This window comes from Saccostrea cucullata, unplaced genomic scaffold (genome assembly GCF_032062105.1).
Source record: "Saccostrea cucullata isolate Sc308-1 unplaced genomic scaffold, CSIRO_AGI_Scuc_v1 ctg3624, whole genome shotgun sequence".
Lineage (NCBI taxonomy): Eukaryota > Metazoa > Mollusca > Bivalvia > Ostreida > Ostreidae > Saccostrea > Saccostrea cuccullata.
The window spans coordinates 2,581-15,074 of NW_026932132.1; the positions used below are offsets into that span (position 1 = coordinate 2,581).

The 12,494-nt window shown below is 34.6% G+C and overlaps 1 protein-coding gene across 1 annotated transcript; it reads right to left on the reverse strand.

The window, feature by feature from the left end:
• Window positions 1-7,783: 7,783 nt before the first annotated feature.
• Window positions 7,784-9,603, reverse strand: LOC134234497 (uncharacterized). Its single transcript, XM_062716575.1, has 5 exons — window positions 9,567-9,603; window positions 9,381-9,442; window positions 8,906-9,160; window positions 8,440-8,810; window positions 7,784-8,333 (listed from the first exon to the last, which is right to left on the reverse strand). Exons 1-5 carry the CDS (start codon window positions 9,601-9,603, stop codon window positions 7,784-7,786), a joined length of 1,275 nt encoding a protein of 424 aa, XP_062572559.1.
• Between the last annotated feature and the right edge of the window lie 2,891 nt (window positions 9,604-12,494).

The following is a 12,494-nucleotide window of genomic DNA, read 5'->3' on the forward strand; positions in this document are numbered from 1 at the left end:
TTTGTCCGGGTTTTTGGGGTACGTGAGTGTTTGGTTGTCACGTGATTGTCTTGTGGTTTATTTTTTTCCTAGGTGTGAGTTGTAAAACCAGTATGTATGGGGTGTGGTAGTTATGTACGCATGTGTGAGTCCTGGGATATAACTTTTGCACGGATATTCCTTTTTAATATTGACGATACATTGACGATAGTTTGGATGTTTTTGCGAGAAATCCACGTGAGCATTTGTCTAAGATATTCCTTCGGGAAATTTTGTGCCTTAATTGATGTGACTGGGAAGAATTAATATTAAGTCTTATTCTTATTTTAAACTGTTCTAATTAAATATATATTAGTGTGTGTGAATTTGTACGAGTGTGTCATTTTCATTGCAGGTCACCTTCATTCGTTTGTTCGTTTATACTTTTTTTTCATTACCTGCAGAAATTGTCATCTAATAAATATATGAACATCCATTAGGAAAATTGTGTTGACATTATTATTCCCTGAGATTGGGAGACCCGTGACAGGTTTTCAATTCTGAGGTTTGAATTTCTTTGGAGTAAGATAATTCTGCAAGAATAATCGGAAATTCTGATGACGTCACAAAGCTACTGACGTCATTATGACATCATTAGTTTAAAAATTTATCGCTGGAAATCAAAATTGGCGGCAACAATTGCATGAAAATTTTCCAGGGTGGATAGCAAAAAATATACCCCAGGGTATAGTTTTGCTATGCGTAGACTATAAAGGAATTTTTTTACCCCCAGAACTTTATATAGGAAACATTTTAACAGAAGTATAATAAACTTTGTTATAGTCTTCCCAAAAGTTTGTGATATCTTGGAATCACAATGTCTGTTTTTCTGCCTGTCTACTTGTCTGTAGTATTTTTTGTCCAAAAATAATATACATGTATTTGTATCAGAATCTTCTTAATTTTTTGACAATCTGAATAAATATATACTGTTTGAACATTCCAAATTTAATTGTCAAAATAACAAAAAATTGCTTTTTATGATTTTATTATGAAGCATATCTTTAAAAAGTGTAATTGTTTTGAAATTACATCATAGGTTTCCTCAAAACACCTAGTATAACATATATAACGTTATTTTATCTTGTATATATCTTTTAGTGAATTGGGCAAAATTTGTTTGCTGATTATCCTAAGTAACTTTTATAACTCATAGAATTTAAGAATTATTTTATTTTTATTTTGAAATTTTTGTGGCCATTCTGTGCCACAAAGAAATTGTTCAGGAAGAGGAGAAGTGGTGGATATTCATTTTTGGTACGGTACAGTTCAAACAGATTTTCAAAATGGTCATGGAAATCAAAGGGAGGACAACTGAAAAAACTGAAAGATACAGAAGGAAAAAGAACAAGGAAATATATGGAATAATCATGAAATGGGGAGGATGTACACAATCTTGTCTGAATTTGAGCTGTGAAAATTTCCCATATTCTTATTGTATGCTGGAATAATCAATAACTTGATTTTTCATAAATTTTCAATAGAAATACTACAAATGTAATTGCTGATTATTTCAATTTTGCTTTGAACACCTTAATGTCATATGGTATTTTTATACATGAACTAATTATGTTATTCATTTGTACATGTACAGTATACATGTTTAACTACTAAATCATTTTGCTGAAATCTTATAATTGTTAGAATATGTTAAATACATGTATCGACAAATGCTACTGACTTGTTTGTATATCTTTTTGTTTAGAATGTACACTGTGAAAAATAAGTTATTTCTCTTGATGAAAATAATTTTATCAACAAAGTTGTGTAAGCATTTTAAGATATTTTAAAAAATTTAACCAATGAAGATAGATCATTGTAATGTAATGAATTTTTATCTAAAAAGAAATATCTGATTTTTAAAGTGTACAAGAATGTGAAAAATATTGAAAAAAGAACACACAAGTGTTTCATATATTTACATATGATGTCCTTTTCATATGATTTTCATATGTAAATGGCTTGAACACACTTAAATCATTCATATGAAAATCATATGTAGTTATTTTCATATGATTCACATATGTGGATCATATGTAAATCATATGATTTGCTTCAAAGATTCACAATGATGCCCCTTTTCTATGATTCTCATATGAAACCAATCATATGAGAATCATATGATACACATATGAGAATCATATGTGGCTAAGTTGCCTGTGTATTTTGTTCAAGTGCCGTCGGACTATAATTTTTTGGGGGAGATGCTAATTTGTTTAATGCATCCCACATCTGGCGTATTTTTTTTTTTCTACAGTTGATTTATAATAATTAATTTTTCATTTTTAATTAGTGAGGTTACCTTATTTCGCCATAATCTGTAGTTTTCAAAGCCCAATTTTATGAAAATTATTGCGCTTGTGTTCTGCTTCAAGAATTTCTTGGGTTAACCATTTTGGTCATTCATCATACTTCACTCTTTTAGATTTTATTTTTGCATGTTTGTCTAGTATAGCATTAAAAGTGAATAAAAATCATTTAATGCATCATTAGGATTAGAGAGTGAATCTAAAGGTTGGAAAAAAACTTTTTTCCCAAAACTGAGAGAAAGTTTATTTCATTAAACTTTTCGAAGTCTCTATATGTTATCTCTGTGTGCTTTTATTTTTTATATCATGTAATTTTCTTGTAAAGCAAATAGGATAGTGGTCAGAGATTGCAATTGGCACACAGATTCACATATGTTCTCAGGTAGGTTAGTATATACATGATCAATTAGGGTTGAGGAGACATTTGTTATTCTCGTGGGTACATTAATTATATATATCTGTGAAGTCATATTCTTCAAAAGCAGAGGTCCAGTATCTTGGGGGGGTTTTCATCAGGTCAATATTAAAATCACCTGTTAAAATAATTTCAGCATGTAAGCAGGATGCAAAATTTATCTCCCTTGTTAGACTTTCTACCCAGCAGGTGGGGCAGATGGGGGCCTATATGGGTCAATAAAAAATTGGTTTTGAATTTGGGATGTTAATTTCAAGCCATATTGTTTCTATGCCCCCTATTTCAAAATCATCTCAGTTTGAAATGCAAATTATTTGACATATATACAATTATTCCTCCTCCTGATTTCCCTAATCTATCTCTTCTCTCAAAAGTATATCCATGATATCTAATTCACAATTGTCTGTCTGTTCATTTAAAAAAGTTTCACAGACACCAAATACATCAATAGAATGATAGCCTGATAAAAAAAGCTTAAGTTGGTCAATTTTAGGCGAGATGTGACATATATTTAATTTCCCCAAAAATCGAAGACCTTTTTTATGAGCCAAAATTAAATGAATATGAATTTGAATTTTTCTTCTGGGGTTTCTCATTGATTTCAGGATTTAGTAAATTAAATTTTCTTTATGAACTGGTAGTTTGGGATGTACATTTATGAATTTTCCTAAGAGATACATTTTTTTAAGAACTATTTACATCATTTTCATTATTAGAACGTGTATAGGATTTAAAATCTTTATCTTGACCGGATCTGAGTAATATATTAGTATTGTGTGAATTACAGAGATATTTGCATTTGCATGATATTTCATCACATTCATCACAAATATTATCCAAAACACTAAAGGGGTTTGATTTCAAGAGGAATGGTTTTTCGGCAATTTCCTCTTTGCCGAATTCCTAATAGGAACAGTGTTTTGCCTTATGTCCGGAAGAGTTGCAGTTCCAGCAAAAATTTTTACATCCATGCCTAAAATTCCGTGAGGAATGACCATTTTCACCACAATAATAACACATATTCACATTTCCAGTTGTTTTTGTGTATCATTCTGATGGCGGGCTTTGATGACTGGAAGTGCGCATTATAGGATTTCAGTAGTGTAGATGTTCCCTTGTCGGATAAATGAACCCCATCCTTCCAAAACATACCTGATGACTTGAACTTATCTTGTAGAGAAATCATGTTGACACGTATTCCTCACAGACAAATCTTATTATTTCATTCATGTGGGTAACATCAGCATCTCGTCGTGGTGGTATTTCCGATATGAATATTTCGGGATTTGGGGGTTTGGTATTTGGGGACGACCCTGTCGTTGGCAGCATCATTACCCCCCGGGAAGTAGGATTATTGACCAAAGGGCGAAAGGGCGTTTCCTGGAGAATTCTCCTGATGTCTGACAGCCGAGCCCCTCTGTTTGTTCGGACAGCAACACGCCTCAATAATCCACGGGTTCTTATTCCTGGAGGATAGAATCACCAATTATCAATACTGACTTTCAAGATGGAACGTCTGACTCCAGTTGTTGGTTCTTGCTGGGTTTATTGTAATTTTTTTGGCTTTTCTGATCAGTTTCTGGGGATGTTGAAGAATTGTTTCTCCACTCTAGAACACTGTGTGTGTCTGGTTACACCTTGTAATTTGGAATCCTTTAGGTCCCTTGTGTCAATCGCTTTAGCTTTTGTACCGGGTTCCCCTTTTTTGTGTAGTTGCGTTCCAGAATTTGTATTTTTAACTTGTAGAGATTGCAGCTCCAGCTTAAGTCTAAAACTTTGGTGAGATCAGACACAGTCTTTGTTAGTTTTTGAATAACTCAAAAATACTGCAGTTAAGACATGGCCGAGCTTCCGTTTCTTGCGATTTGCAATGTTTAGGCGTAGACAAATTTTTTGGTTCTGGCATTTCTATTCCTTCGATTTTACTGACTTCAGTTATTGGTAGATGATTTATTTGATTAAGGAAATCTCTAAGCCAGCTGAGTCTTTCACTCCCTTGAATGTGGATTGTTTGGGGAGATTTACAGCGTAGCTGTAACATTACCATTACATGATTGTAGATGTTTCCATTTTTAAAACCAGTTTTGGAAACAGTAGATCATTGTTAAGAATGGTCACAATGTGTCGAATTTATCTTCCTCATAGTTCAGGTTACATTGTTTGTTGAATCTTACTTGTAAGAAATCTGGCACATGGACATCAAGTAATGGATCATCATCAGGTAAAGAATTTGAATTTCCTTGTGAAAATGAAAGTCCAAAGGTATCCAGAATAGATTTAAATAAACCTGTATTTTCGTTCAAATTGATTGACTCCATTATTAATCACATTCAGAAGTACAGGTAATTACTGATAAGGAGGAGCATTCTAAAACACGTCTGGTCACCTAGTTTATCTTAATGACAATGTTGTTACCTGCTTGTCAGCAGGGACCAGTACGTACTGATCATGTAATCTATCTTAATTAAATTCTTTTCTGACTTCTGGATTTTTTAATACATAGTAGGATAGATGGTTTGCATATTGCCCCTCATTCGTTTAATGTGCGAATTTACATCTGAAATTTTGTCAATTCTAAAAAAAAGTCAAGGTCTTTTTCATGTGTGGCCCATGGCCTGGGGTAATCTTCTCAAATATAATATTTATGAAATTACGACGCCAGTTGAAGGATCAGGGTTCCCTGTATTCAGGACCTTGTAAAATTAGTGATCCAAGGTCCTCATTATTAACCATACTTACATCAGTAATAACGTATTCAGCAGGACTTAAGTTATAGAATGAAGAACAACATGAACATGATGGAGGATTATATTTCTGATACTAGTATTCGATATCCAGGCCCTGCAAACTTTTCTTGTAATTAAAAGTTTGGAACAGGGAAGGGAAGTCTAATCTTTTTTTTTGAAGAAATTCGAAATTTCAAGTGAGTGACTTTATAAGGATATGGAGATAACGAACAGATTCAATCTCAAAGTCCATTAAACAATACAAAAAAGGAGCATAGCATACACGGACCTCAGAGGTGGGTCAGGTGCCATGGAGGAGTGAGCACCCCCTGCCGACCGGTCACACCCGCCGTGTGCTCCTTGTCATGAACAGGAAATATGGGAAAAAAATCTGTCAATTCAGTGTATAAATAATGGACTAACAATTGGTTTGAAAATGTCAGTCAGCATTTGACTCAATGATAAATTGTATTTGCTGACAATGTCATTGTATCGACCATAAAACTTACGAAATGATGACTTTAAACGAGACTGCTGATATTCTTGTTTCGTCAACTTGCTCGTCAATATTTTACCTCGTTTTTGAAATTGTTCATACGCAGAACATGCTCTTGCGTATCGAATAAACTGAAATATATACACTCCGTATGCAGGTGATGAAGGTATATTGCTGATAAGAAAGGAAATTAGATAGAAAAGTGAAATCATACGTTTATCATATAGCTTGGTTGTTAGATAACAATTAGTGTCTTTCAAGTAAAATATCCAAATATGAAAAAGAAGTGTCGGACTCGTGGGATCTTTTATTTAACCACCAGGATATATGTATCGACGTAGGAATGGAAATTACCATTATTAATTTACAATACGTCGTCAATATATCTAAATGTCGAGTTGAAGGCCACAGCAAGTGTTTTCTTATTTTCACGCATAAGATTTAATGGAAAAAATGGCTCAACTAGGATATATGGTAAAGTGGGAAAAAAATTTTCATACGCCAAATTTGAATTAATGCGCCTTGTTTTTTAAACGGATTTCATCAAATTCGACTTAATGCGCGTTGTTTGATAATAAAAAGGAAATTAGAAGAATTTTTCCAGCAGAAGACGGGCTGACAGGTCGACAAGTTGAGAGGTAACAGGTCAACGGGTTGACGGGTCGAATGGTTGACAGGTAGACAGGTCGACGGGTTGACAAGTCAACAGGTAGACTGGTTAACGGGTAGACGGTCGACGGGGAGACAGGTTGACAGGTCGACTGGTTGACATGTTGACAGGTTGACATTTAGACAGATTGGCGGGTGCTGGTCGAGGGGAAACAGGTAGTGGGTTGCCAGGTCGACGGGTTGACAGGTTGACAGGTCGACTGGTTGACAGGTAACAGGTCGACGGGTTACAGGTCGACTGTTGACAGGTCGACGGGTTGACAGGTGGGATAGAGGAATAGTCCAAATTATCATGTTCGTTTACTAGCCCAACCTCAGGTGGGTTCGAGAAACCCCTAATCTCTCAGGTGGGTTCTGGAACTAACCCTAATTTCTCAGGTGGTTCTGGAACTAACCTTAATCTCTCAGGTGGTTGTGGAAAACCCCTAATTTCTCAGGTGGTTCTGGAACTAACCTTAATCTCTTAATTGGATTGAGAACTAACCTTAATCTCTCAAGTGGTTGAAACTAACCTTAATCTCTCAGGGGGTTGAGTATAAACCCTAATCTTTCATCTTGGTTTGAATACTAACCCTTATCTCTCAAGTGGATTTGAAAACTAACCCTAATATCTCAGATGGGTTTAAAAATTTAAAGAGTGTGAACTGTCGACCTGTCAACCTTTGTGATGACATTGCAGGCCAATAAGAGGTGTCAACTGTCGATCTGTCGACCTTTGTGGTGACACTGTTGATTAGTAAGAGGTGTCAACTGTGCCCTGTGACCATTTTGATGTCAATGTAAGTTTAATGTGGAATTGTCAAACATTTTTTGAAAAGGGGGATTTTATGGACTATTTTTAAAAAATTTATTTGAAAAATAAGGCAAAATATTTCCACTATCTATTATAAAAGGAACTATTTCTTACCAAATTTTAAATTTAAAAGATGTTAATGGTTTTATAACACTTATCCGTATACCCTAGTTAAGAAAAAATTGCAATCAAGACAGTTTGTAATTCAATATACAAAAAAAATCTATGTGTATTCAAGTCCAAAAGGGGGTTTTGGGGAAATAAAAAAGAGCTAGATTGAATTTCTTAATTAATTTCAGTTATATATTGAATATAATCAAAGGAATGTTAAATTATACAAAACAAATAAAAAGATAGTTAAGATATTATATAGGACAATATTACATAGAGAACTAACAAAATAAATCCAACACGACAGAATACAAGTACGGTGATCATTGGTTGTATTGAGAGTAATTGTTCTACTTCAGGGGGATCATACTGTGTGAACATGTTGGAACTGCTGATAAATTGCTCTACTTCAGTGGGATCATACTGTGTGAACATGTCGGTCTCACACTGTGTGAACATGTCGGAAGTTCTGATACGTTGTTCTACTTCAGGTGGTTCACACTGTGTAAACATGTCGGCAGTTCTGATAAGTTGTTCTACTTCAGGTGGTTCACATTGTGTGAACTTGTCGGAATTGCTGATGAGTTGTTCTACTTCAGGGGGATCAAACTGTGTGAACATGTCGGCAGTTCTGATAGGTAGTTCTACTTCAGGTGGTTCACATTGTGTGAACTTGTCGGAATTGCTGATGAGTTGTTCTACTTCAGGGGGATCAAACTGTGTGAACATGTCAGAAGTTCTGATACGTTGTTCTACTTCATGAGGATCACACTGTGTGAACATGTCGGTCTCCACACTGTGTGAACATGTCGGAAGTTCTGATACGTTGTTCTACTTCAGGTGGTTCACACTGTGTAAACATGTCGGAATTGCTAATGAGTTCTACTTCAGGGGGATCGCACCGTGTGAACAAGTCGGCAGTTCTGATAAGTTGTTCTACTTCAGGTGGTTCACATTGTGTGAACTTGTCGGAATTGCTGATGAGTTGTTCTACTTCAGGGGGATCAAACTGTGTGAACATGTCGGAAGTTCTGATACGTTGTTCTACTTCATAAGGATCACACTGTGTGAACATGTCGGTCTCACACTGTTTGAACATTTCAGAATTGCAGATACGTCGTTCTACTTTATGGGGCTCACACTGTGTGAACATTTCGGTCACACACTGTGTTGACATGTCGGAAGTTCTGATACGTTGTTCTACTTCAGGAGTATCACACTTTGTGAACATGTCGGAACTGAGAATACGTTGTTCTACTTCAGGTGGTTCACACTGTGTGAACATGTCGAAAGTTCTGATACGTCTTCTTCTTCTTCAGGGGGATCACACTGTGTGAACATGTCGAAAGTTCTGATACGTTGTTCTACTTCAGATGGATCACACTGTGTGAACATGTCGGATTTGCTGATACATTGTTCTACTTCTGGTGGTTCACAGTGTGTGAACATGTCGGAACTGCTTATACATTGTTCTGCTTCAGGGGGATCATACTTTGTTAACAAGTTGGAACTGTTGATAATTTTTCCCATTTTATGGAGCTCACACTGTGTGACCATATTGATACGTTTACTTTTCTGAGAAGGATGTTCGCTTTTGTCATTTTTGTCATCAGCGATGGGATTCTGAAACAAGGTAATCATAAAATGTTCAAAAGCTGTGACAGGATCTGCTTGTATATTCTAAATATTTTGTTGCAATACTGTTAATGTTTGTAAATAATCAGTAAAGCATTGGATTTTTATAAATATAAAAATTATTTTAAAAATGATAAATAAACTTTAAATGCAGGGTATTTGTATTTAAATACATTAATTACATTCATAATAGAGTAACAGAGAATACCTTCTCTTCAGCGATGAAGTCTATCTGGATTTCATTGGATTTCTTACAGGTATTACCGGTTTCTGTTTGGGTTTGTTTGTCTTCTTTAAGTTTATGTATTGAACGATGTGGCAGGATTGGTTTCCAAACGTGTATTCTTTTGTCGGAAGCACTTGCACCAGAAGACGAAGATATATATGGATGTACCTATGGTTCCCGAAATGATAATTTCGTTAGATACCATACTTTTAACCTAGAAATAATATACGGTATATAGGATGAAAAAATTAAATAACATAACGTTATCAACTATTCTACCACGATTATCGTAAACATGAAAGGAAACCGCCGGACATTATTCTCCAATAAATCACGAACGTCATCAAAAAATTATCAGATCAGAAACACGTATCAAATCTTAACAATTCAAATGCATGTTTGGCTGTAGAATGAAATACTTGTTTAGATTGCATCGATGTGTCGTCTTTTGCAGTATAAACACTGCATAAAGTTGCTGATGAATGTCGGTTTTTATAGCTAAGCGGGGCTATTCCACGGACCTCCCTACACATTAAACAACGTGATTTTAGCAGTAAAACAGGAACATGATTTTGTTATTGTATATTCTTTTTAACTGATCAATACATATTACGAACATATTTGTAATTTAAAAAGGCTATTTTTAATGTAACGAAAGCTCAAATCGTCTACATTCTATGTACAGGTAAGCAAACAAATTTTACCTCTGGTGTTAAATGAAACAGCGTAATCGAGACATGGTGACCTAATTCGTTTCTCTATAGAGGAAACGATTATCCCTAATTTAGCGTTTGTACCATACTTGGTAGAATAGAAATAAAGTCCTTGTTGTCGTGAATGATGCAGAATAACCTCCTCGGTCTTGAAATGTTGTTTGAAATATAAAAGCCTCGGCTAGCGCCTCGGCTTTTATCTTTCAAACAACATTTCTCGACCTCGGAGGTTATTCTGCAACATTCACGAAAACGCGGACTTTATTTCTTAAATAACTTTCATATAAAGCATGTTATATTGCAGTAATTTACCTTTATATAATTTTTCCTTACTTATAACATCTGCAATGAGCAAGCATTATGGTTTCCAGTTCCATTCGCCATAAGTTCCACACAGATCTTTCCAAAGGTATGAATATATAATGCCCGCGGTATCTCAATCTCTGTCTCTTACCCCAATATTTGATGTTGTTCTTATATGGCAATATATGCATTAGAATTAAAAAAAATGTTATGCTAATGTTTCTTGGAAATATCTCAATAACCTTGAGCAGCACAATGTAATTTATTTAAAGATCTGCAAAGAACGACCGATTTATCGTCATGGTGCCAAAAAAAAATTAAATTGAGGCATGTACAATGTTTAAACGTTATTCTGAAGCACTGATGTATAACTTGATAGCACCGAACGAGGTAATCTGAATAATGAACACTGTGATATTTAAAGCTCTATACTATAATTTAGTGTCATCTTGTTAATTGTATTGTTCATTACATAACTGGAAAAGCGATCTTTGATGACAAGAACATTTCAAGCCGATTTAAAAATAAATAAATAAATATGCGCAGATGGGAGAGTACAGAAATTCTTTTTTTTTTATACAGAAACAACTCATGACATAATAAGACAGTAGAATGTCAAGTGACACAAAATGAATGTCGGTCAGAGAATTTCGTCTTTTTGCCGGAAAAAAGCCGTGTGTGGTCATTTGACTTCTCAGAAGAATAAGTACTGATTACATGATATGACATACGCATTGAAATTAATGTACGTTTCTTTTTAAAAAACAAGAAGATGTGCAAAGGTATTCATCATAATCATTTATATAGTCTTTACGAAGATACATTGCTGGGTGAAACAGTTGCTCTACAAATAACTATCTTTACTCATCAAAAATTATTAACAGGGAACTTTACACGTAGTGTACTCCGAAATATTCATTAAGTGAGATTAATCAAATGTAAGTTCTCATAAGCTCCAAGAACTTTTAAAATCAGAAAAGTTGAAATCATATTTTTTTTCAAAAGTCAGTAACATCAAAATTTATAATTCTTTTTATAATATATACTAGTACATCCATTTTCGCGATAGAAATACTTTTTTATACCACAAACAAAATGGAATTAAGAAGTTTTCAGCTTTTATTGATCATTCACATACTTATTTTAACAAATGAATGTAATATGGAGATCCAGTATTCAAGCTTAAAAAACCCATTCAAACAATACAAATCAGGAGCAGAGCAAACACGGACTTACAAAACATCAGAGATGGGATCAGGTGCCATGGAGGAGAAAAATTTGAATTCCCATTGGTTCCAATTGCGCCCTGTTATTAGTAGACCTATTTTTGTATTCACATGAAGCAGAATTTGTCCAAACTCTTATACGTGAAAAAAATGCTGTGGCCTTCAACTCGAAATTAGATATATCGACGACGTATTGTCAATTAACAATGGTAATTTTTATTCTTACGTCGATACGATATATCCCAGTAAGCTTGATATAATGGATACCAAAAAGTCTTACACATCTGCTTCATATTTGGATATTTAACTTAAAAAAAAGATGTTTACGGTAATCTATTAACCAACTTCCCTTGCTCATGCAGAAATATATCTTTATCACCTGCATACGAGTTTATATATCTAATTTGATTCGATACGCAAGAGCATGCTCTGCGTATATACAATTTCTAAAAAGAGGTAAATTATTGACAAACAAGTTGATGAAACAAGACTATCAGCAGTCACGTTCAAAGTCATCATTTCGTAAGTTCTATGGTCGATACAATGGCATTAATAGGAAATACAATTTATCATTGAGTCAAATGCTGACTGACTTTTTTCATACTAATTGTTAGGCCGTTATCTACACACTGAATTGTAAACGGATTTTCTTGTGATTTTCCTATCAAGACAAGCATACGGCGGGTGTGACTGGTCAGCAGGGGATGCTCACTCCTCCATGGCACCTGATCCCACTTCCGATGTTTTGGAGGTCCGTGTTTGCTCTACTCCTATTTTGTATTGTTTTGTGGATTTAAAATGTTTCAAAACTATTCGTTATATCCATATGTTTCATGAACTTTAAATACACATCA

Bases quoted from the DNA above. Each gene is read 5' to 3' on its own strand.
- LOC134234497 (XM_062716575.1), bottom strand. From the start codon at position 9,603: ATGGTATCTAACGAAATTATCATTTCGGGAACCATAG. The intron at 9,161-9,380 runs GTATTCTCTGTT...ACCTTGTTTCAG, and splicing joins ACTTCATCGCTGAAGAGAAG to AATCCCATCGCTGATGACAA. The intron at 8,811-8,905 runs GTAGAACAACGT...ATGTTCACACAG, and splicing joins CACAGTGTGATCCATCTGAA to TGTGAACCACCTGAAGTAGA.